The sequence below is a fragment of the Mustelus asterias genome, chromosome 6 (assembly GCF_964213995.1).
Source record: "Mustelus asterias chromosome 6, sMusAst1.hap1.1, whole genome shotgun sequence".
NCBI classification, from domain to species: Eukaryota; Metazoa; Chordata; class Chondrichthyes; order Carcharhiniformes; family Triakidae; genus Mustelus; species Mustelus asterias.
In genome coordinates this window covers 9960445-9987054 of record NC_135806.1, presented here as the reverse complement: position 1 = coordinate 9987054, position 26610 = coordinate 9960445, and the positions used below count along the sequence as shown (strand labels likewise).

The following is a 26610-nucleotide window of genomic DNA, read 5'->3' as shown; positions in this document are numbered from 1 at the left end:
GGTGGGCAGCGGTTGCTGGTAAGACTGTAGAAGCGGGTTGTGGTGGGGTTCAGGCAGCAGAATGTAGGAACATCGGAGAGAAAGTGCAGAGGAGGTTTACAAGAATGTTGCCAGGGCTACAAAAGTGTAGTTATGAGGAGAGATTGGATAGGTTTGAACAAAGAAGGCTGAGAGGGTGACTTGATTGAGGTCTTAGAGTCATAGAGGTTTACAGCATGGAAACAAGACCTTCGGCCCAACTTGTCCATGTTGCCCTTTTTTTTTAAACCCCTAAGCGCGTCCCAATTGCCCACATTTGGCCCATATTCCTCTATACCCATCTTACCCATGTAACTGTCTAAACGCTTTTTAAAAGATAAAATTGTACCCACCTCTACTACTACATCTGGCAGCTTGTTCCAGACACTCACCACCCTCTGTGTGAAAAAATTGCCCCTCTGGACACTTTTGTATCTCTCCCCTCTCAACTTAAACTTATGCCCTCTAGTTTTAGACTCCCCTACCTTTGGGAAAAGATATTGACTATCTAGCTGGTCTATGCCCCTCATTATTTTATAGACCTCTATAAGATCACCCCTCAGCCTCCTACCCTCCAGAGAAAAGAAGTCCCAGTCTATCCAGCCTCTCCTTGTAACAAATTATGAGGGGAAGAGTGTTTTATCAAGTTATTTATTAGTGTCACAAGTAGGCTTACATTAACACTGCAATGAAGCTACAGTGAAAATCCCCTAGTCGCCACGCTCCGGCGCCTGTTCGGGTACACTGAGGGAGAATTCAGCATGGCCAATGCAACTCACCAGCACGTCTTTCGGACTGTGGGAGGAAACCGGAGCACCCGGAGGAAACCCATGTAAGTTACGCCTGATGTCACGCCCACACGTGCACCCATTTTTCCAACGGCAACATCTGCCCAATTGGCAACTTTCAGCGTGTTTCTCTTCGCCCTGGGAACAGAACCATTGCAGGAACTGAAACGTGTCTGGCTGGAGGGATGGATAGGAAGAATATAAAGGATTGAGGAAATTCAGGAGCGGAGGTCTTTCACATCAGGTATTGCCTTTGCACCCTGATCGCACTTGTCCCTGGTCATGGAGACACAGGAAGTTCTGCCCCAGAACTCAAAATGCAAAGCTGTGCCTTAAAGTAAAAACTGTAGCGAATTGGCCATCTATTTTTTTCCATCCTTTGACTTTGAGGCAGCAGCTTTATCCCTGTGTGAATTAACATCCTCCACAGGATAAAGTTCCTTCCAGTGAGGAGAGCCTCTGCTGCCACCTTGTGTGTGCACTGAATATTACTCCCAAAAATAAAAACAGAACCCAGCGAAGGTGCGCACCGGTTAATGAAAGCTGGCAGAGTCGCTATGTTGTTTCGAAACAGAATCTGCTGTGAACTCTTTACAGTGGAGATTCCTTTTCCTCTTTAGTCCTATGCGCACACATACGAAGTTGGATGGGTTACCCTGATAGCTGATCTTAGGTACAGAAGGAGGCCACTCCGTCCTTCAAACCTGTTCCGCTGCCTTTCAGCGTGATTGCGGCTGAACATGGAGCATTTGGGCGGCACGGTGGGCACAGTGGTTAGCACTGCTGCCTCACAGCACCAGAGACTGGGGTTCGATTCCCGGCTTGGGTCACTGTGTGTGTGGAGTTTGCACGTTCTCCCCGTGTCTGCGTGGGTTTCCTCCAGGTGCTCCGGCTTCCTCCCACCGTCCAAAGATGCACGAGTTAGTTTGATTGGCCATGCTGAATTGGCCCTAGTGTCAGGGGGATGAGCAGGGTAAATATGTGGGTTCATGGGAATAGGGCCTGGGAGGGATTGTAGCTAGTGCAGACTCAATGGGCAGAATGGCCTCTTTCTGCACTATAGGGATTCTATGATTCTATGATCTTTGGTTAACCAAGGTCCATCAATCTCAAATTTCAAAGTGATTTCAAGGGGCCAGAATTCTCCGACCTCGCCCGCGGCTGGGATTCTCCGGACCCGCTGCAGTGAATGGAGTTTTGGCTGAGCGCCAAATTCTCCGTTCTCGCTGGCAGTGATGGCAGGGAGAACAAGATTGGAGAATTCCGATTGGGGGGGGACGGTGGGACAGTGGTTAGCACCGCTGCTTCACAGCACCAGGGACCCGAGTTCGATTCCCCGCTTGAGAGACTGTCTGTGTGGAGCTTGCACATTCTCCCCGTGTCTGCGTGGGCTTCCACCGGGTGCCCCGGTTTCCTCCCACAGTCCAAAGATGTGCGAGTTAGGTGGAGTGGCCATAATAAATTGTCCCCTGGTGTCCCAGGATGTGTAGGTTAGAAGGGTTAGCAGGGTAAATATGTGGGGTTATGGGGATAGGTTTTGGGGAGGGATTGTTGTTGGTGCAGACTCGATGGGCTGTATGGCCTCCTTCTGCACTGTTGGGTTTCTATGATTCCTCCCACAGTCCGAAAAACGTGCTGGTTAGGGTGCACTGGCCGTGCTAAATTCTCCCTCAGTGTACCCTAACAGGCGCCAGAGTGTGGCGACTCGGGGATTTTCACAGTAACTTCATTGCAGTGTTAATGTAAGCCTACTTGTGACGCTAATAAATAAACTTAATTCCAGCCATGGATCTGAGGAACCTATTTTGACTACTATGAGCTAAAACATTGACAGTCAAAGTGATGAAGAATCCCAAAAGTTCAACTTGCAAACGTCATTGGCACTTTATGCATTAGATGATCTCCTGTGGCATTACTCGTAGGTTATTTATTTAACATCTGTCTCTCTTTGTAGCTGTCTGCTTGCTTGCCTTCCCTGTCCAATTCCCTTTGTGCCTTATTTATGCAGTTCCTTCTTTTCCCCTCTGCTTCCCACTTTCCCTCTGTATATCCCAGCTGTGTGATCTTCCCCGGCTTGACAAATCTGGGAGAGATGCGTGTCGGGCAGCTGATTGTTTTCGGTCGAATTGGCCAAAGTTAAAATTGCCCTCATGCCATGCCATTACCAGCCATAAACTATTAAACAGCTTAACCCCAAGCTCTGCCGAGCTGGGAAAACTCAGGGCGTGTGGATTTTGTCCGGGGGGAGAAATAGGTTGCAACACCAAATTGAAGAGCACGGCACTCACCTAACCTCCCATTGCCCAGAATATTTTATATGCTTCTTAACAACTGAATTCCCGAGGGGTAATGGAGGCACTTGCTCTCTGTTCACAGACTTTACAAATGGGCATCAAGCACTTTTCCGGACTCTTCGTGTTGCTCTGCGTTGGTGTCATCGGTTCCCTCCTTGCAACAGTCGGCGAGCATATAATCTACAGACTGGTGCTTCCCCGGATCAAAAGGAAGCCGCGGCTTAAGTATTGGCTCCATACAAGCCAGGTAAGGGTCAATGAAATGTAGCGTTGCTAATGGTTCCCCCATTGAAACAGCACGAGGGCATGAACTATTTCATACATAGGGGCACTGCTGCCTCACAGTGCCAGGGACCAGGGTTTGATTCCGGCCTCGGGTGACTGTCTGTGCGGAGTCTGCACATTCTCCCCGTGTCTGCGTGGGTTTCCTCCGGGTGCTCCTCTTGTTGTTCTTTGAATGGGCGGCATTGGAGGAAAGGGTTTAGAAGAGCAAGAAGCAACTTGATCAAAACCTTCAAGATGTGGAGAGGATGTTTTCTCTTGTGGGAGATTCTAGAACTAGGGGTCACTGTTTGAAAATAAGGGGTTGCTCATTTAAGACGGAGATGAGGAGAATTTCTTTCCCTCAGAGAGCCTTGAGCCTCTGGAACTCTGTTCCTCAAAAGGCAGTGAATGGAGAGGGCGGGATTTTATGGCCTCGCTCGTCCCAAAACCATAAAATCTCGCTCGAGGTCAACGTATCTTTCCATGATCTGCCCCTTGCCCACTCCAATTCCCACAGAGGGCAGGATGGGAAAATTCCGCCGATAGTCTTGGAATATTTTCTAAGGCAGAGCTAGACAGATTCTTGATTAACAAGGGGGTGAAAGGTTATTGGGGGTTTGGCAGGAATGTGGGGTTGAGGTTATAATCAGATCAGCCATGATCTTATTGAATGGCGGACAGGTTCAAGGGGCCGAGTGGCCTACTCCTGCTCCCAGCTCATATCTTTGTTTAATTGGACATGGAGCCATGAAAAGAGATGACCAAAATCCTAACCAAAGAAGTATCTTAGAGCAGGGGAGAGAAGTGGAAAGGTTGATAGCAAGGGCAGTCCATAACTGAGAGTCCAGGCAACTGGACCAGTCGAGGTACATCTGAGCATCCTTAATACAGATCCAGTGAGTCACAGGTCCACAGTAAAGTCATGCAGTGGATTTTGCCGCTGCCTCTGAGCCAGAAGCTCTGGGTTCAAGTCCCACCCCTGGACTTAGAATCATAGAATCCCTACAGTGCAGAAGGAGGCCATTTGGCCCATCGAGTCTGCACTGACCACAATCCCACCCAGGCCCTATTCCCTATCCCATGCATTTACCCTAGCTAGTCCCCCTGACACTAAGGGGCAATTTAGCATGACCAATCCACCTAACCTGCACATCTTTGGACTGTGGGAGGAAACAGGAGCACCCAGAGGAAACTCACGCAGGCACGGGGAGAATGTGCAAACTCCATACAGACAGTGACCCAAGCCGGGAATCGAACCTGGGTCCCTGGCACTGTGAGGCAGTGGTGCTAACCACTGTGCCACCGTGCTGCCCTTGTTGGCCAAGGAAGGTGCATTCATAACAAGGTCAAACAGGTTGAGCGTCAACCTGCAAAATCCATCCAAACACACCAATATCTGCGGTAAGACTGGGAGAGATTCCTGGTCAGCCATGCTTGATGCAGTGGCGCCCCCCAAGCTATAAACCCCTGGTGACAGACTAGCAACTTACTAGCTATTGAAACAGATAAGAGTCTGCGTCAGTGCATCACTTGGTGCGAGAAGAGAATTGAAATTGGAATAGTGAAGAGTGCATCATATTGTCTGGACAATCTAGTGTGGTAAGAAGTCTCACAACACCAGGTTAAAGTCCAACAGGTTTATTTGGTAGCAAAAGCCACTAGCTTTCGGAGCGCTGCTCCTTCGTCAAGTAAGTGGGAGTTCTGTTCACAAACAGGGTATATAAAGACACAAACTCAATTTACAAAATAATGGTTGGAATGCGAGTCTTTACAGGTGATCAAGTCTTAAAGGTACAGACAATGTGAGTGGAGAGAGGGTTAAGCACAGGTTAAAGAGATGTGTATTGTCTCCAGCCAGGACAGTTAGTGAGATTTTGCAAGCCCAGGCAAGTCATGGGGGTTACAGATAGTGTGACATGAACCCAAGATCCCGGTTGAGGCCGTCCTCATGTGTGCGGAACTTGGCTATCAGTCTCTGCTCAACGACTCTGCGTTGTCGTGTGTCGTGAAGGCCGCCTTGGAGAACACTTACCCGGAGATCAGAGGCCGAATGCCCGTGACCGCTGAAGTGCTCCCCAACAGGAAGAGAACTCTCTTGCCTGGTGATTGGTGTGGACACGAGCCAAAAATGGGAAGTAGAAATTGGCAGGTAATACTTTATATGTGCACATTGATTGGAAAATCCACTTGGTAGACAACTTTTTAGTCCATTATTTTGGTTGTCTGCAAAATTGATTATGTATCAAAGAAGCAGACTGCATTCCTGAGCGGGTTCTTCCAGTGTCTCCTGGGAGCTGAAGCTCAGTGAAGCAGGAGACATGTTCATAGGAGGAAAACTAGTCAGATTTATGAGGCTGTCCATACGTTAGCAGAGTGGGTTTTGTCCTTACGTGGATGACATTCATAAGGACAGGCGGAGGCCATTCAGCCCCTCGCACCTGTTCTGCCAAGCAAGTAGAACACAGCTGATCTGTACCTTACCTCCATCATACCCATCTTGGTTCTGTAACTCTTCAAACCCTTGCCTAACAAAAATTAATCCATCTCAGTTTTGACATTTTCCAATCTGATCTCCAGCCTCAACAGTTATTTGGAGGAGCGAGTTGCAGAATGTCATTACTCTTAATGTGACACGTGCTTCCTGACAAGACGCCTTAACTCTAATTTTGTGGTTATGCTGTCTAACTTTGGGACTCCCCTCACTGAGAAAATGAGTTCACTTTATCTACCTTATCAATTCCTTTGAACACCCCAGGTATGTTACCCCTTAGGCTTTTGTATTAATGCAAATGGAAGCCTAATCTATATAAACCTATCCTTACATTGTAACCCTTTAAACCCTCTCTCTGTTTTCACAACCCTTTAAAATCGAATAAATTGGTAAGCCTTATGGAACCATTAAGAGTGCTGCCCTGCTCCTCCAAGTACCTCCTTTAGAGAATTTGGAACAAAGGACATAGAAGAACAAAGAACGGTACAGCAAAGGAACAGGCCCTTCGGCCCTCCAAGCCTGCTCCGATCATGATGCCTGTCTAAACTAAAACCGTGTGCACTTACGGAGTCCGTATCCTTCCATTCCCATCCTATTCACGTATTTGTCTAGATGCCTCTTAAATGCCATCATCGTACCTGCTCCCAACACCTCCCCGAACAGCACGTTCCAGACATTCACCACCTTCTGTGCAAAAAAACTTGCCTCACACATCTCCTCTAAACTTTTCCCCACGCACCTTAAACCTATGTTTCCTAGTACATGACTTTTCTACAAAAGGAACAGGGAAACTCATGTCATATAATGGGAAGATGGTGGTGTAGTGGTGATATCATTGGGCTAGTATTCCAGAGGCCCTGGCTAATGCTCTGGGGACACGGGTTCAAATCCCACCAAGGCAATTGGTGAAATTTAAATTCAGTTCATTAATCTGGAATATAAAGCTAGTCTCATCGTGACCATGACAACTATCATTGACTGTTGTTAAAAAAAACATCTTTCACTAGTTTCCTTCAGGGAAGGAAATCTGCTGTCCTGACCTGATCTGGCCTCCACATAACTGCAGATCCACACAGCAATGTGGTTGCCTCTGAAATGACCTGCTCAGTTCAAGAGCCACGAGAGGTGGGCAACAAATGCCAGCCTTGTCAGTGATGCCCACATCCCACAGAGTGGTGCGCGTGTGTTAAGAGCATTGCTGATGGTAAACGCCAGGTTATCCCAGAAGGGAAACAAGGGCATTTGACCGTATTTTCCAATTTGAAATAATGTGAAGAATGATTTGAAAAGCACAGGATGATGTCCCAGGTGTTTTGTGATGATTATAAATGAAATAAATTTTTATTAAGCAACAAAATAGACAACACTTAATTAAAACAATGGCGAAACACCGTATCACTAACTTTAGCCATTCTAAACACCTTTATTTCACGACTGCTCATTCTCCCCAGACTTCCACAACATCTCAGATTTTTTTAAAGTTCTAAGCAAAATCCAATAATAGCTACCACACCAGGCAGTTAGCTCTATTTTTTTGGAGTTGCTTCTGATGTCAGACAAAACAACTGTTTGTTCAAGGCAGACTTTCTTCACAGACACAGCTTTCTGGGAGTTAAACCAACTATTCCTGCTGTGGGTTGATGTCTCTGAAGGTCTACCCTTGCATAGGTTGGATTGTCTCTAATATGTTTTTTTTCCGCCTTGTGATCTTCTCTCGTCTGAACGAACCTCTTCAGAAGTCAGACTTTATTACCTTCCATTTTATGAGTCTACCTTTCAGAATGTAAATGCGAAGTTCACACCTTGTCTCCTCCTTTGAATCTGTGACATCTTATTCAATCCCTTTATGTTCAATCTCCCATTGTTACCAACTTGCCTTAGGTATACATCTGTTTTCAGTGTTGCTAGGCTCATCAACATATCAAAAGCACTAGTTCCATTACCCTAACCAAACTGCCCTGCCTTTCAGTAGTTTCCACTTGTAAGAAGAGCAGAACACATTCCAATTTATTGGGTTTCCCTGTTATTTTCATGCCCTCAAGATTTTTCCTGACACATAGCGTGTTATTAGTCACTTGCCAATTTTTAGCTGGATTTCCTTCCCTAAAGAATTTGACTCGCTCAGTTGCAATCCCATTGTTACCTTCCCTGACCTGATACTTTTTAAAAGAATCAAATAAATGGTGCAGCATGGATGGGGGCCATTCCGTTCCCATCTCTGTGCCTGCTCCTGGTGGTTGCACACTCCTGTTCTTTTCTCATAGATTCCTGTAGATTTTATTCCCTTCAAGTATCTATCCAATTCTCTTTCGAATGTTACTACTGAATATGTTTACATCATCCTTCAGAGACATATGCCGGAATTTTGCCCGCCATGGGAATCGGAGTGGGCGAGGGATGGACAATGGGTAGGTCAGTTGACCTTGGGCGGGATTTTATGGTTTCGAGACGAGTGAGGCCATAAAATCCCACTCATAGTCACAGAGCGATATAGCACGAAACAGGCCCATCGGCCCAACCGGTCCATGCTGACCATGGTGCCCTCCCAGCTAGTCCCAATTGCCCGCGTTTAGCCCATATCCCACTAATCCTTTCCCATCCATGTACTTATCTAAATGCTTTTTAAATGTTGCTGTTGTACCTGCCTCAACCACTTTCTCTGGAAGCTCATTCCATAAAATCTGGAATTAAGAATCTATTGATGACCATGAAACCATTGTCAATTGTTGGAAAAACTGATCTGGTTCACTAATGACCCTTTAGGGAAGGAAATCTGTCGTCCTTATCTGGCCTGGCCTACATGTGACTCCAGAGCCACAGCAATTGCCCTCTGAGGAAGGGCAACTAGGGATGGGCAATAAATGCTGGCCCAGCCAGCGACGCCCATGTGCCATGAATAAATATTTTTTTTTAAATACTCTGTGTGAAGAAGTTGCCCCTTAGGTCCATTTTAAATCTTTTCCCTCTCACTTTAACCTATGCCCTCTGGTTTTCAATTCACCCTCCCTGGGAAAAAGGCTATGGGGGGGATTTCTCCCATTGCGCCTGCCACGGCAATTGTAGCGGGCGGAGGGGAAAGACCATAGACCACGCAACGGTCCATTGGCCTGGGGCGGGATTTTCCAGTTTTGGGGCGAGCGCGGCCGGAAAACCTCGCTCCATGTACATTCATCCAATCCAAGCCCCTGGTGACTTTATACATCGGCCATGCATTCCAGATCGCGACAGCCCACTGAGAAACTGAATTTCTTGTCACCTCTTTTGTCAATTATCTTCAGGCTGTGCCCCTTCACTGCAGTTTCTCTTTATTTACGATGATCAAAACCATTCTTAACTTTTGACGCCTCTCTCAAGTCTTCTCATCGCCTCATCTGCTCTGAGGAGGCCTTTGAGAGTACCAGTGGGATCGATACTCTGCTCCTGACATCTGAGTATCTCTCCATCAGCAGTGGTAACTGGGTTGTGATTGGAATACGATACCCTTGCTGATTCTAAGGCTGGTGATCGTGGCTATATTGTTGCATTTGTTACAAATCGTCACATCTCAGCACAGACCCACATGGTTATTGCGAGGTTCCATAATGGATTAACTTACTAGTTTGGTCATTTATGAGAGCGCGCATCTCATGGAATCTCTACAATGCAGAAGGAGGCTATTCAGCCCATCATACCTGCACCAACTCTCCGAAGAGCACTCTCCCAAGGCCACTGCCCCCCGCCCCCCCACCCCCTTGCCCATCCCCGTAACCCCACGCATTGATCACTGCACTACATTACAGTGCAGAAGGAGATCATTCGGTCCATTGTGCCTGCACCAACAATTCCACCAAGGTCCTATCTCCATAATCCCACATATTTACCCTGCTAATCCCTCTGACACTAAGGGGCAATTCAGCATGGCCAATCCACCTAACCCGCACATCTTTGGGTTATGGGAGGAAACCAGAGCACCCGGAGGAAATCCACGCAGACACGGGAAGAACGTGCAAACTCCACACAGTCACCCGAGGTTAGAATTGAACCTGTATCCCTGGTGCTGTGAGGCAGCAGTGCTAACCACTGTGCCACCTTGCATCATGGCCAATCCACCTAACCTGCACATCTTCAGACACCAAGGGGCAATTTAGCATGGCCAATCCACCTAACTAAGTGTTGTTGTCGTTTGAATTGTTTGTGCCACATAAGTGCCAGGCACGGACCATCTCCAGGTCTGGATGCCTGGGCCCTGCTACCCAGCACCTGTGCCCCCTGGGTACAACACCCCGACACCTCCACTCCTTGAGCCTTGCTCCCCAGCCCTCGCTTCCCTGACCTCACTCTTTGACATTCCGCCCTCGGCTACCCGAGCCGGCTCCCCAGCCCTCGGTTCCCCGGGGTCCAGTTCCTCAGGCCCTGAACTCAACCTCACTGCTGCTCCAATCACAGATTGTTTCTCACATTTGCTGCGGATTGGCTCACCGCTGAGCCTATTAGCCAAAAACATAGGAAAGGAACAGCCTGTGATTGGAGGAGCAGCTCCATGAGGATTCTTCCATTCAAACTTGCTGTTTGACCGGCATTGTGAACACTGGCTTCTGGGACCTTTTGGCAGGGTTTTTATAGCTGCATTCGGCCCTCGGGCCACAAGATGGACCAGCCTGCATTGCAGCGACTCACTAAGGCTTCCTCTAACACCCAGATTGAGACAACAGCAGGTGCCTGGACACACTATTACCTAGCTCCAATCTTCGCCTCCAAGCTCATTCTATCCTGGATTAAAATTATATCATTGACACGGTGGCAGAGTGGTTAGCACGGTTGCCTCAATGCACCAGGGACCCGGGTTCGATTCTGGCCTTGGGTGACTGTCTGTGTGAACAAAGAATAATACAGCACAAGATCAGGCCCTTCGGCCCTCCAAGCCTGCGCCGATCATGATGCCTGCCTAAACTAAAACCGTATGCACTTACAGAGTCCGTATCCTTCCATTCCCATCCTATTCATGTATTCGTCTAGTTTCCCCTTAAATGCTGCTATCATACCTACTCCCACCACCTCCCCAGGGGGCAGCGCATTGCAGACATTCACCACCCTCTGTGTAAAAAAAACTTGCCTGGCACTGTCTGTCTGGAGTTTGCACATTCTCCCCGTGTCTGCGTGGGTTTCCTCTGGGTGCTCTGCTTTCGTCCCACAGTCCAAAGATGTGCGGGTTAGGTGGATTGGCCATGCTAAATTGCCCCTTAGTGTCAGGGGGATTAGCAAGGTAAATACGTAGAGTTACGGGGATAGGGCCCTGGGTGGGATTGTTGTCAGTGCAGACTCGATGGGTCGAATGACCTCCTTCTGCACTGTAGGGATTCTCTGATTCTATGTTCCTTCACTGTCACTGGGCCAAATTGCTGAGTTCCCTCCCTAACAGCATGTGGGAGTCCTACATAGCAGTGCAAGAAGGCAGCTCACCACCACATTCTCAAGGGCAATTTAGGATAAGAATATAAGAACTAGGAGCAGGAGTAGGCCACCTGGCCCCTCGAGCCTGCTCCGCCATTCAATAAAATCATGGCTGGTCTTTTTGTGGACTCACTCCACTTACCCGCCCGCTCACCATAACCCTTAATTCCTTCACTGTTCAAAAATCTATCTTTGTCTTAAAAACTTTCAACGAGGTAGCCTCAAGTGCTTCACTGGGCAGGGAATTCCACAGATTCACAACCCTTTGGGTGAAGAAGTTCCTCCTCAACTAAGTCCTAAATCTGCTCCCCCTTATTTTGAGGCCATCCCTCATGGGATGGGCCATAAATGCTGGTCTAGCCCACATCCCACGAATGAATGGAAGAAAAGTAGATTGCAAACACAGTGAATAACCTGTTTATCCTTTTCAGCGATTCCATCGAGCTTTAAATACATCCTTCAATGACGAACAATTTCAGCGCAAACTGAACAGACTACAAACAAGGTAAGGGAGCTTGGTTATATAAATAGCACTCAGTCATCTGCATTCTTTTTCTCAAAGATGCTTTTCACAATTTAAGAAGTCATGGGGTGAATTTTTGAACAGAAAAGTGTAGCGAGCGAGCCAGTGACTCATGTTCCCACGCGGTGAAACTCCCACTCCAAAGCATTCATTTGTTAAGTCAACTTCTTGCTTTCTGTTATAATTCCTTGGCCTTATTTTCCAGTTTCATCACGACTGTCACAGTATCAACGATTTTGGCGTTCCGTGATCCTCCTTCATTGTTTGGCGAATGTACCTCACAAATAAATGGCCCCTTGTCGTCCATACGCCATGCGTGTACCTGCACCAGATGGTTCATGAAGGTGGCTCAACACCAACTTCCCAAGGGCAACTAGAGATGGGCAAAAAATGTTGTGCATGATGCACAAAATGCAAAAAATGTTGGATGATGAGATTAGGAATTTAAGAATTGGTTCTTTCTATACGTCGCCCACATACATCACTTTGTATAAAGTTTGGAAATATTTTTGAATTTGTATATCTGATCCAACAGTGCTCAAATGGACCAGCCTTCGGTCTTTTCTTTACCATAATAATTCTGTAGCTGTTAGTTTGTTCCCTCAGCTCACCCTTTGATGCTCCTGTCCCTTTCAAACCTCAACAGTTCATCATCCTAGTTATTTCTCTTGGTTTCATCCACATCCTTATTTCTTCAAGTGTAAGGAATGAAGACTATAGCAGTGGATTACCATCCATATGGCTGGACTAGATGTGGCGCCATTAGGCTTTACTCGGTCGGAATGATTGTGGGATCATGCTGAGAGCAATGATGTCTTCCAAGCTTCTTTTCTCCGCTCTCAGCTGTATCACCCTCAAATTGGAAGTGTCTTTGTCACTAATGTCAGGCACCATCCTTTCTACCAAACCAAAGTTCCCACCAGAAACCAACACCCCCAGAACCTCTGCGCTTAACCCTAAACCTACCACTGCCTCCAGTTTCTCTCCTCTTTTCTCTCGTGTTTGCTCATCTCATCCATGAAACCTATATCCTGTTTTTTTTTACATAACATTTGATCCAACTTTCCCTCCTTGCCACCATTCCCTCCTCAGTTATGACCCCCTTCCCTTTGAAAGCAGCCACCATCAACTTCCTCCTCAAAAGGAAGCCTCACCTTGAGCCCTTCTTCCTTTGAAACCACCATCCCAGCTCCAGTTTGTCCATATACCTTGCCTTTCCCCGGATTTAGGTGGGGTTACGGGGATAGGGCCTGTGGTGGGATTGTAGTCGGTGCAGACTCGATGGGCCGAATGGCTTCCTTCTGCACTGCAGGGATTCTTGATTCTATGTTCTTTCACTGTCACTGGGTCAGATTGCTGTAGCTCCCTCCCTAACAGCACTATGGGAGTACCTACACAGCAGTGCAAGAAGGCAGCTCACCACCACCTCAAGGGCATGTTTTCTGGTGGCTCACCACTGGCGGGACCTTCCAGTCTCACTGCTGTCTACGCCATCTTGAGTAGCTCGCCCGTCCCACCACTGGGTAACCCATCGCACAGTGGGGAGGTCGCCTTGGGCCGAATGCAAAGATCTGCCGGTGGGAAGGACCGGAAAATCCCACCCTTCGTAACTTGCTCCACCAATAGTAGCCATGACTTCCCACAAGCTCTGGGAATTCCCTCCCTGAAGCCCTCATCCGCTTCACCTTGCTCCCTTTTGTCAAAGCTCCTCTCTGAAACCCAACTCTTTGACCAAGCTACCAATCACTCGTGCCAACACTTCCCCCTTTGATTCAGTGCCCATTCTTTTCTTGATGTCTTTGTGAGGAACCTGGAGTTGTTTACTTTGTGTAAAAGCTGTTCTGCAAATGCAAGTTGTTCCCGGTGAATAGAAAATAAGGAGGAATCAAATGGCTTTGGAGTAAGTAAGATGTGCTTGTAATGTCATAAATCACACCAGGACAATCTTGCTGGGAAGTAAACACCAATTTGCCAGCTAACTCAGCACCCTGTATTTACCATGTACAGAATGCTGGTGACTTAGTTGGTGTCGTATTCAATGCAGCAACCTGATCGTGAAGCCCTCTATCACGGGTTGAAATGTGTATTAATCTTGAAGGTTAGAATTGAATTGCTGCCAGTGGCCATGAATGCGTTTGTAAGGAACTTTTCTCTTCCTGGTTTTGAAGAAGGCATCGATTATTTGGTAACGTTTTAAAAGTTGATCTTCTCCAATGGCCGCTGAAGCGTTTTACTGAAAGAAAATAGTCTCTGACCTCCTCGGAAGTCACTCTGTACATCTCACAGAGAACAAACACTGGCTGCGACACGCCACTTAACAGCCAGAACAATCACTTGTATTTGTCAAGCACCCTTGACCCAGTAATACTATCTCAGGAGTTTCACAGGAGCGTTCAAAAGCAAAGGGTTCGAGATACAATAGGGAAATATTAGAGTGGATGGCCAAATGTTGATCAAAGAGGTAGATTTTAATGAGAACCTTCAACAGGGAGAAGGAGAAGTCGGCACGGCACGGTGGCACAGTGGTTAGCACAGCTACCTCACAGCGTCAGGGACCCGGGTTCAATTCCAGCCACGGGTCACTGTCCATGTGGAGTTTGCCCATTCTCCCCGTATCTGAGTGAGTTTCCTCCGGGGTGGTCCGATTTCCTCCCACAGTCCAAAGATGTGCAGGTTAAGTTGATTGACCATGCTAAATTGCCCCTTAGTGTCCCAAGATGTGCAGGTTAGGTCAGTTGGCCATGCTAAATTGGCTCTTAGTGTCCAAAGATGAGCAAGTTAGGTGGATTGGCCATAGTAAATTGCCCCTTAGTGTCCAAAGATGTGCAAGTTAGGTGGATTGACCTGCTAAATTGCCCCTTAGTGTCCAAAGATGTGCAGGTTAGGGGGATAGGCCATGCTAAATGTGTGGGGTTACGGAAATAGGGCGATGGGAGGTGGACCTGGGTAGATGCTCTTTCAGAGGGTTGGTGTAGACTCGATGGGCTGAATGGCCTCCTTCTGCACAGTCGGGATTCCATGGTTCCAAAATTACTTCGTCCAAAGGCTTGTGAATGTGTGGGTGTGAATGTTCCATCATTGAATATATTTATAGCTGGGATATGAATCTCTAAGCAGAAAACAATGGAGCGTAAAACTGACTTTCTCCTGACTGGATGAGATTTCACCCCAGCAAGTTAAGTTAAAATTACCTTAAATCAGAAGAGAAAAGCTTCAGTGGTTTAAATCACATTTACTCCTGATGTGTGAAACAGATTTACCTAGTGAAACAATAGCTTACATAGAAATGTGTAACTTTGTGGGGGTCTATACTTGTAATTTACCAAGAACCAAGGGTGGCACAGTCTCACAGCTCCAGGGACCCGGATTCGATTCCCGGCTTGGGTCACTGTCTGTGTGGAGTTTGCACATTCCCCCCGTGTCTGCGTGGGTTTCCTCCGGGTGCTCCGGTTTCCTCCCGCAGTCCAAAGATGTGCAAGTTAGGTGGATTGGCCATGCTAAATTGTCCATTAGTGTCAGGGGGATTAGCAGGGTAAATATATGGGGTTACAAGGATAGAGCCTGGGTGGGATTGTGGTCGGTGCAGGCTCGATGGGTCGAATGGCCTCCTTCTGCACTGTAGGGATTCTATGAATGTGTCATGTTTCCGTTAGTGCCTCCCACTCAATTTCTTTTGAAGCATTTCTCTATTACATGCCAGAAGGAGATTTATTAAGAAATAGCATTTGATGTTGGCCCATGGGGCTATAGGTAAGATAACTAGAAATTAATGTTGGACTGTTAATTGGACTTAATGCAAATTTGCTAATTCTGGTTGCATTATTTTCCACTTGACTTTGAGTTTGCTAAACAGCAACCTGCATGTCTATCATGCATTTAATGTGGTAAAATGTCCCAGGAATGTTAAATCATACAATCCCTACAGTGCAGAAGGAGGCCATTTGGCCCATTGAGTCTCCACTGACTCTCCGAATGAGCACCTTACCCAGGCCCGTATCCTGCACTAACCCCATAACCATACGCATTTACCCCACTGATCTCCCTAAGCTGCACATCTTTGGAGTGTGGGAGGAAACCGGAGCACCCGGAGGAAACCCATGCAGACATGGGGAGAACGTGCAAACTCCACACAGTCACCCAAGCCGGGAATCGAACTCGGGTCCCTGGCGCTGTGAGGCAGCAGTGCCAGCCACTGTGCCACCCACCATGTTACCAGACAAAATTTGTCAGTGAGCCACATAAGGGAGATGTAGAATCATAGAATCCTACAGTGCAGAAGGAGGTCATTCGACCATCAAGTCTGCATCGACCACAATCCCATCCTGGACCTATCCCCATAACCCTGCTTATTTAACCTGCTCACCCACTAAGGGGCAATTTAGCACGGCCAATCAACCTAACCCACACACCTTTGGAGTGTGGGAGGAAACCAGAGCACCCGGAGGAAACCCACGCAGACATGGGGAGAATGTGCAAACTCAACACAGACAGTGACCCGAGGCCGGAATTGAACCCGAGTCCCTGGCGCTGTGAGGCAGCAGTGCAAACCACTGTGCCACCATGTCACCTCTTCTGTTTTAAGGTCACAGATGGTCACAGAGATGTGTTTTAAGGAGCAAATTAAAAGGAGAGAGAGGGAGGCAGTGTGTTTTAGGGAGGGAATTCCAGGACTTAGGGCCAGGCTGACTGCTGACATTGCCAGCCAATGATGGAGAGGAGGAAATTCGACATGCATAAGAGGCCAGAACCTGAGATCTACAGAGTGCTCGGAGCATTGTTAGGCTGCTGATTAGAGACAGTGAGGGATGAAACCTGTGTATTATTCCATATACAGGGGGTCTTGTGGCTCATGGTAAGGTCCCTACCTTGTGACCATTAGGCTCTGGGTTCAAATCCAACGCCAGGACTTGTTGGCCATGGAAGAAGCATTCATTATACAGCCCAATAGGCTGATGACCAGCTCAGGAATTATTCCCGAAGCGAATAATATTCCCAAAGGAAATTCCCTAAACTCAAGCCCATGTTAGAAAACTGAACTTTATGGGCAGCACGGTGGCACAGTGGTTAGCACTGCTGCCTCACAGCTCCAGGAACCCGGGTTCAATTCCGGCCTCGGGCCACTGTCTGTGTGGAGTTTGCAGGTTCTCCCCGTGTCTGCGTGGGTTTCCTCCGGGTGCTCCGGTTTCCTCCCACAGTCCAAAGATGCGTGGATTTGGTGGACTATCATGGAAACCCTATAATGCAGAAGGAGGCCATTCAGCCCATCGAGTCTGCACCGACAACAATCCCACCCAGGCCCTATCTCCGTAATCCCTTACATTTACCCAGCTAATCTCTCTAACCTATGCATCCTGGGACACTAAGAGGCAATTTAACATGGCCAATGCATCTAACCCGCGCATCTTTGGACTGTGGGAGGAAACCGGATTAGCCATGCTGAATTGGCCTTAGTGTCTCAGGATGTGTAGGTTAGATGGATTAGCCCTGGGAAATGTGTGGAGTTACGGGGATAGGATGGGGGAGAGGACCTGGGTAAGGTAAACTGGCGCAAATTCGATGGGCCAAATGGCCTCCTTCTGCACTGTAGGGATTCTATAATGTATTGTATGGCAGTAGATTTGTTTTGCAGATGCCATCTTCAGTCCAGACCTGACTTAAATCAAACTTTTTCGATTTCAGATGCAATGTAGGAAATGACCAGCAAACTGTATGGAATACGACCAGCCATTCTCATTGGAACAAGCCGAAATGCATTTTCAAAGATGTCCAACAGCCTGAAATGAAACTGAAACCCTGTCAGATCGAGGACCTACCCCCAGTGGTGAAAGAGCTCCCTCTCACCATTAATTCCAATGGCAAACCCGAACCTCTGGCGAAAGCCAGGCACTCAGTCATTCATGAGCTCACAGAACTGGAAAAACAGATTCAGCTCATCAAACAGGAACTGCAGAAAGCAATGGACAGGAAAAACGAACTGGAAGAGTATCAGAGAACAGCCAGGAAGCCAGAATCATAAGACTCGTGCTAGCTGAAGCATATGACGAGGAAAATGGTGGGTTTTTTTCTGAACTCTTTTCTCTTTTTAAAATTGTCTTTGACGTAACAAATAAATCCCGATATAAAACCGGTTGGCCCTCAACAAATCCAGTTAGCGCACTGCACCAAGGAGAGGAAGCTGCAATTTGCACATGCCGACCAGAACCCTGGGCTGGTGTTTAATTTAATGTTTCTTTTCATCTATTTCGAAGAATGATGTTCACCAAGGCCAACAGAAGGGATACCAAAGACTGCCCAGTCAAAGGGAGCCATCAAGAGCCTCTCAGTCCAGTAAAAGTGCTCATTTAATCCGGAGCAGTTGACAGAGCCTTCCCCCAAACCTCTTGGTCTTCAGCTGCGCACGGCAGTGCTCCTCCAATATGGCCCAAGACTTCTTCAATTAATAAACATACGATTTTCTACGCGCCATGGAATATGCCCTCGTGTGTGGCAGGCTGGCATATTTTGCGGGGTTAAGTCTCGACGGCACACGCTACTATGAGGCTGTGAGTTGGATCACTGTATCCCATGTCTTTAGACAAGAACCAGTTCGGGCTAATGACTTTGTACAGAACGTTGTGCATTAGAAAGAGTGAGCGCGTTAAATTATTGTGTCGCTTTTCGTGCAGACCTCCCAGACAGTGGATGGGGCGTGAATCTTTTCCGACACTTAGTCTGTTGCCGTTTCGATGTATCACAGCCGTAACAGAGGTGACGTACCTGGGAGTCATTAAGTTGTAGTGTAAACTGCTAATTTGTAAATGGTTTTGACAGTAAAATCATGATTTGTATGAAAACCGTTGTCTGCACAAATTCCCAACAATCGCACAAACATTAATGGGTCAGTTCAACTGTTGTCAGAGACTTTGGCATCCGAAATCACTTTGGTCCTGTGCACAGGGACTTGGGCAAGAATGGGTCTCCAGTGAGGACAATTCCTCGGTCAGTGTCCCACATTAGGACAATTCCTCGGTCAGTGTCCCACATAAGGACAATTCCTCGGTCAGTGTCCCACATGAGGACAATTCCTTGGTCAGTGTCCCACATGAGGACAATTCCTCGGTCAGTGTCCCACATAAGGACAATTCCTTGGTCAGTGTCCCACATGAGGACAATTCCTCGGTCAGTGTCCCACATAAGGACAATTCCTCGGTCAGTGTCCCACATGAGGACAATTCCTTGGGCAGAGTCCCATGAGTGGCGAATCCCCAACAGTGCCTTTGATATCAGTAGGAAGGTTCCAGAACTACCCAGGAGTTTTGCTTGGCAATGTAAACAGATCATTTTATTTGCCCATGAATGAAGTAGAATTATCGCGCAATTGATGCAAGTTTGACGCGAGTTTATTTCCATCTGATACATCTGACTAGAGGGAGGGAATATCTTGGAGCACTTGGGATTTGCGAGTACTTCTGGTGACTAAGATAAAAGTGATTGTACAGTTTTAACGCTGAGCTTTTTGTACTAAAGTACCATTTGCGTACAAATGTAAAGGTGTAATTTTGGGTGATCGTGGAAACTGGCGCTATCGCAACAGCTGCTTGTTATGCATCAATCCTGGTTTTAATTTTTTTCATATCAATGGGATGTACGTTCCACGGACAAGCCCAATTTGGACCAATATCCACAGTCAAAATGACCTCCTAGAGAATGTTTGTAACCTACAACTCATTAGTTTCAACAACATTTTAAAGCCATGTACACTTTTGGAATAGGACCCCATAGAACTCAACATAACTAGTTTAAGAATCACAGAATCCCTCTAGTGCAGAAGGAGGCCTTTTGGCCCATCGAGTCTGCACCGACCACAATCCCACCTAAGCCCTATCTCGATAACCCCATGCATTTACGCTAGCTAGTCCCCCTGCTACTAAGGGGCCATTTAGCGTGGCCAATCCACTTAACCTGCACATCTTTGGAGTGTGGGAGGAAACTGGAGCACCCGAAGGAAACCCATGCAGACACAGGGAGAACATGCAAATTCCATGCAGACAGTGACCCAAGCCGGGAATCGAACCTGGGTCCCTGGCGCTGTAAGGCACCAGTGCTAACCACTGTGTCGCCTTATCAATGTTAAGCCTTGAAAGCTTTCACTACTCAGGGGGTTCAAGTTGCGAGGATCAGATAGTTCAGTGACTTAAAAAACACTTTCCCATTTTACCGCTGGGATTTGGGATGAAAGTCTCCTTGTCCTGGGAAAGGCAAAATACTGTGGATGCTGGAATCTGAAACAAACACAAAAACTTCTGGAAAATCTCAGCACATCTGACAGGTCACTCAGGGCAACTGCTGCATTCTTCAGGTAGTTCCTTATAATCTGTCCCTCTGTTCTGCCATTCACACATTCTGTTCACTTAATGGACACTTTTAGCACATTACTTAGCTTTCAACATCACCATTTACATTTCCATTGTCCAATTACAACCATCTCCCCCCCCCCCCACCCCACCGCCCGCCCCCCCCCCCCCCCACTCCCACCCTCATAGTATAAATCTCATTTGATTTTCTTTGCTCTTAGCTCTGAGAAAGGGTCATCCAGACTCAAAACGTTAGCTCTATTCTCTCCCCAAAGATGCTGTCTGACCTGCTGATATTTTCCAGCATTTTCTGTTTTATTTTCCCTTCCTCTGGCAGCTGGAAGAGGAATAGGAGGAAGGAATTGCATTTATATAGCACCTTTCATGACCGCAAGATGTCCCAAAGTGCTCTTAAGCCAATGAGGTACCTCTGAAGTGCAGTCGTTGTTGTTATGTAGGAGACAGTGCAGCCAATGTGTGCACAGCACGATGTGAAAATGACCTGATTTTCCTATATTGTCGATTGAGGTGTACATATCGACTGGAATACCAGGGAGACCCTCCAATGCACTTTGAGATAGTGCCAGGGGCTCTTTTAGATCCATTTGGAAAGACGGGCAGTGCCTTGGTTAACTATTGCATCCAAACAACAGTGCATTGCCGACAGTGCCCCTTCAGTACCGCACTGAAGCATCAGTCTTGATCATGTGCCCAAGTCGCTGGAGAGGGTCCGAAACCCACAACTTTCTCATCTCACAGCTCCAGGGACCTGGGTTCGGGTCACTGTCTGTGTGGAGTTTGCACGTTCTCCCTGTGTCTGTGCAAGTTTCCTCCGGGTGCTCCGGTTTCCTCCCACAGTCCAAAGATGTGCGGGTTAGGTTGACAGGCCATGCAAAATTGCCCCTTAGTGTCCCGGGATGTGTAGGTTAGAGGGATTAGCGGGGTGGGATTGTGGTCGGTGCAGAGTCGATGGGCCAAATGGCCTCCTTCTGCACAGTAGGGTTTCTATCTGGAAGCAAATGTTCTACCAACTGACCCACAGCTGACAGAGTTTCAAGTCAAACAGACTTGGTTAGTCGCGAGTGAATGGAGTTCCCTGCGCAAATGGGCACTGCAGTGGCAATCTCACTGAAACAGATCTCGAGATGGAAGCAATCAACATGTCAACTTTAAACGGGCAAAGGCACATTGAGGTTGATTTCCACTCGCGTCGCCTGAGCAGTTAACTGGCAGAACTAATGCCTGCCTGTTATAAAACATACCCAACATTCATTTCCACCCTGGGCAGCATTTAGAGATCTCTAAATTTAACCTGCGTAGGGGATGCCTGACACACAGATAGATGCCAAAAAGGTGGAAAATGTCCCTTTCCCACCATCCACATTCAACGCGTACACATGGGAAAACAATGCTCACTGAAGACACAAAAGCAGCAAAGAAGGGCGGCACGGTGTCACAGTGGTTAGCAATGCTGCCTCACAGCACCAGGGACCCAGGTTCGATTCCCGGCTTGGGTCACTGTCTGTGCAGAGTCTGTACGTTTTCTCTGTGTCTGTGTGGGTTTCCTCTGGTTTCCTCCCACAGTCTGAAAGATATGCTAGTTCGATGCATTGGCCATGCTAAATTCTCCCTCAGTGTACCTGAACGGGTGCCGGAGTGTGGCGACTAGGGGATTTTCACACTAACTTCATTGCAGTGTTAATGTAAGCCCTACTTGTGAATACACTAATGAATAAACTTAAAACTGGAAAGTATGGTGTATGTTAGAACAAGCAGGGCCAATAAAAATACAGGGCCCTATTTTACCATTTTGATTCGAAGTGCTGGGTGGACTTGAATCTGGGAGTGTTTCAGATCCGACTTTTAGACCTATTCCGAGGCACCCCCATACACACTCTGCCTGAAAAAATATCAGCGATTTCGAATCACGCTGCAGAAGTCTGTGGGTGGGGCTTAACGCGCCCGAAATCCTGCAGCTCCGATCGGCGCCTCCAACTGCGCATGCACGGAAAAAAAAATGATAGAATGCTACTCCCCTGCCACATCCCTCCCGGGCCGGATAATGCCTCCCCCTGACCCCCACAGACATTGCCCCAGCCCCCCAACATTACTGACCTCCTCATTCCCCCACCCCCTCCACCACCCAGACTGATCGTGGGCGCCTCCCCCTTTCCCCCCCAATGATCTCAGGCAGAGTGGCAGTGGACCCTCCTTCCCCCTCACTGATCTCAGGTAGGGTGATCCCCCTCACGCCCACCCCAGACCCTCCCGCACAAGGCCCCATCTCCTCTGGACTCCGATGGCTGTATGACACCTCCCTCCCTCTCCCCTGTCCCCAATCTTTGAGGCACTGATCCACCACCCGCCCCCTTCCTATCAGCACACCTGCAAGTGCTCACTTGCCTTCCCCTCAATGCTAACTGTATGTAACTTGCTGGAATGTTCTGTCAACCTGCCTGCAGCTGATCTGCTCTAACGAGGGGCAGCTCCATAAAAAACACAAGAATGGGCAGGCAGGCAGGGAGTGCAGGACAATGTGCGCACAACCAGCCCCCGTTTTTCTGAAGGCGATCTGGGCAGGCTACTGGATGCAGCAGAGGCGAGGTGGGACACCCTCTACCACCAGGAGGACGCAGACCAAGGGGGGCTGATGGAAATGCGGCCTGGGAGGAAGTTGCCACCTCAGTCAGTGCCAGGGCACTGACCCTCCGAACCAGGAAGCAGTGCCGGAAAAAAGTCAAGGACTTCAGACAGCAAGGGTGAGTGCTGAACCCCATTTTGTATCTTCCCCCAAATTTCCCCCAGATCCTCCCATCCCCAGCACCCTGCATGCTTCCGGCTCCTGACCCCCAAGCACCTCCTTCCTTTCCCACCAATGAGCCCTGCTGTGTTTGCCCTCTCAGGGCCACCACCTGATTCTCTGCATGAGTCACGCCACCATTTCTTTCATGGCTACTGTCTCCACAGGAGAAGACCGACCACAACACCCATGAGAGGGCGAAGACAAGGGGTGGTGAGCCAGACCTCCAGGCCCTCACCCCCTTTGAGGAGCGGGCACTGGAGCTCTCAAGGGAAGAGGAGCGACGTGAGCACCTGTCATTCCTTCAATCACTTTGAGGCAACATCTTGGGGGTGCAAGGGGCACAAGCTTTGAAGGAGATGTGGCATGTTTATTTGCACAGAGAGGGTAGTGGGTGCCTGGAACTCGCTGGTGGGGCAGGTCGTGGATGCAGATACGATAGTGATTTTTAAGGGGCATCTCTACAGCTATGTGAATACGATGGGAATAAAGGCATACGGTCCCCGGAAGGGTAGGGGGTTATAAATCAGATGGGCAGCCTTGGAGGGCCGAAGGGCCTGTTCCTGTGATGTAATTTTGTTGGTGCTTTGTTCTAAGTTCAATGGAGAAATGTGAATCATGTGTTTGGCATCCCGGATTCTTCTCCCTCCCTTGCAATTAACCTTGCGTCCTGTGTTGCAGGGACAGATCTGGACACCCCGGGGCCTTCTGGATTACAGGCCCATACTGCAGCTCCTGCCCATCCTGGTCAGGACAGCTCGGACGAGTCCTCGGAGGATATGGGTGAAGGGACCTCCGAGGGTGGCACCGTTTATTCATCAGCTTCCACCTCACAACTCACCATCCCAGATACTGACGCGTCGGAGGGTCCAGTTAGTGGTGAGGCTTTTGGGTCACTCTCTGGTGGGCACGACACATCTGCTGATGTACATCGGGTGGAGGAGGAAACGTCCGAGGCCTCTGGCACGCGGGGACTTGCTGGAGGCGAGGACTCAGCTGGCCCTAGGCTACATGCTGGGCCTCTGGGATCACTTCTCCCTCAGCTGCTGGAGATGCAGCAACAGAGCCAGGGAATTCAGGAGGGGCTGACGGCCACACTGGACTGACTAAATGGCTATTGGGAGGAGTCCCAAAGCTTTCAGGCGAACCAGCTATTGCCTGTCTTGCGTGGTTCCCAGGCCAACACTGAAAGGGTGGCGTCTGCAGTGGAAAGCCTGGGGCAGGGGATCCTCACCATGAATGGCAGGCTCCAAGCGACGGCCGAGTCACAGCGGGCAACAGCTGAGGGACTGAACAGGCTTCTTAAGATTCTGCGGCCCATGGCTGAGAGGCACGAGAGCTTGCAGGACAGCGGGACAGCGCTGGAACACAGCAGGCTATGGCAGCAGCCCTTGGGAACAAGGCCCAATCTCAGAGGATCATGGCTGAGGGCTTGCAGAGCGTGGCCCAGTCTCAGAGGGCACTTGCTGTGGCCAATGAGAGGTGGCCCCCAACTCAAGTGGCCATCGCAGAGGGCTCGATCACCATGGGTAGGACGCAGGTGATCCTTCAGGACTGGCAGTGCCAGGTGACGCCGGAGCTTTTGGAGCTCACTGCGGAAGCACTGCCATCCCATGGAGTGACCCAGGGGCCCACAGGAACCCCAAGGGAGGAGGAAGGGTTCGAGCCCATGCTGGGGCCTTCCAGCCAGGAGACTGTGGCTGTGGCTACACCTTCCTGATACCGGGGCATCTCAGGGGCAGCGGGATGAAGAGGGTGTCATGGAAACATCCCAGACACCTGAAAGCAGGCCAGGGCCCTCAAGGTCCAGGGCCTCCAGAGGAACCCACCACATGCATCACAGGCCACGGGGCGAGGTAGACAGCTGGCCCCCTCCAGCTCCAATGTACATTCTGGGGAGTCACTGAGATGGAGTGTTAGGCCACGTAAGGTTAGGAAATTGTAGTGACACTGAGATGGCACGGGTGAGGGCTGCACTCGTTAGAAAGATATTTAAGCACCTTAACATTTTCTGTTCATAAGTTTTTATGTTAGAATGTCTTACTTAAAATCCTTTATTATAAATAAATGTTTTTTTCAACACCCACCTGCAACTAATTTGTCTCGAATAGAAATCCTCTTCCATTGATGATCGCCAGAGGGATGCTTCATGTTGATGTCAGTTTGGGAGGCCCCTCAATGCTGTGTCACTGAGAAAAGGTTCCCCAGACCCCATGAGCGATTCCCTCCCATCCCCCACCCCAGGGCCCATACCACCCACGAGCCACCCCCGCAGCCTGGGCTCTTCCTCAAATGCCTGTGGGATGTCCGACAATGAAGCTGTCATGCACGCTGCCTGGGTGTCTTGCGCGGACATGCATAATGTTCATTTTGTGGTCACACACTAGTTGAACATTCAGGGAGTGGAACCCTTTTCCATTGATGAATGTCTGCAGATTCTGTAGGAGGGTCTTGAGGGTGACGTGTGTGCAGTCGATGGCCCCCTGCACGTTAGGCATGCCCGCAATGGCTGCGGGTCCTGCAGCCCGGGCTTCCTGATGGGCCTGGTCCAGGTTGAATTTTATGTGCTGCCCAGCCCGGGCATGCAGGGCTTCAGTGACCTGCCTGACACAGGTGTACGCGGCAGATTGGGAGATGCCACAGACATCTCCGCTCGGGGTCTGGAAGGAGCCAGTCGCATGAGAGTTCAGAGTGGCCGCCAATTTGACAGCCACCGAGAGTGAATGCCCCCCCTGCCCCTCAGTGCCAGGTCCTGCACAGTGTTGCACTGTCTCCTTTTGGAGGCGGAGACGTCAGAGACACACGGCGTCCGACATCTTTACAAATGACACACGTGCACGGAACTGCCGGGGTCTCTGCTCCCTCCTTCTCCCGCACCTGCCCCACCCCCCCCTCACACACATACACTCGCAGAGCCGCCACCGACCTGAGACAGAAAACGGCCACAACAACAGGACACCCGTGAGCAGCAGAGAGCCGTCGGATGCCATGCACTCACCTCCTCGCTAACCCTCACTGATGAAGCACCCGAATTTATTGAGCATGTCTGTTTCGCGCCAATTCCCAATTGGCAAACGTGGTGGTAAAGGGGGAAGTGCCAGTAAATTTGGGCGTCCAGCCCATTAAGTCAATTTAAATGCATTTCAATTGCCGTCGCACCCATTTTGGGTGCGGTCCCGATCGCGGCCATTTTTGGCCATTGGTAAAGGGGGAGCGGCCGCGGGGGCAGGCGCGGATCGCGTAACTCGCCTCACGCCTGTATTTACCAAGTTTTGACACCCGAAAATGGGCGCAACTTGATGGTAAAATCCACAGTGTTTCTCAACGCTGGGTTTAATAGCGTTTTCTCATCAGTGCGACTCAGATCACATTAGCAATAATAAAAATCAAAAGGACACATTACAAACGCTGTTAATGACATTTCTACTCTGCATGATTGCCTCTGTGAAACACAGTAGCTGGGAACCTCAAAGCTATCAAATGGCAGCAGATGTGCGGGAGCAGTGAGGTGTGAATCAACATTAGTCACAAACTAGTCATTCTGCAAAGATGATCCTATCATGATGTATAAGGCTGGGCTATAGTGATTGTTATTCCATATTATTTTGTTGAGTGTGATTTGGTGGCTTCTCCTTGTTGAGTGGGGCAGCAGCGTGTGTTTGGGCTGAC

The 26610-nt window shown here is 48.8% G+C and overlaps 1 protein-coding gene across 1 annotated transcript in view; it reads left to right on the top strand.

The window, feature by feature from the left end:
* The window catches only part of grin3a (glutamate receptor, ionotropic, N-methyl-D-aspartate 3A), a 152045-nt gene extending 134221 nt beyond the window's left edge, over positions 1 to 17824 (top strand). The window contains exons 7-9 of the mRNA XM_078215308.1: positions 3183 to 3347; positions 11717 to 11790; positions 17488 to 17824. Coding sequence (XP_078071434.1) covers positions 3183 to 3347; positions 11717 to 11790; positions 17488 to 17824 — 576 coding nt within the window. The remainder of the gene's footprint in view (positions 1 to 3182; positions 3348 to 11716; positions 11791 to 17487) is intronic.
* The last annotated feature ends 8786 nt before the right edge of the window (positions 17825 to 26610 follow it).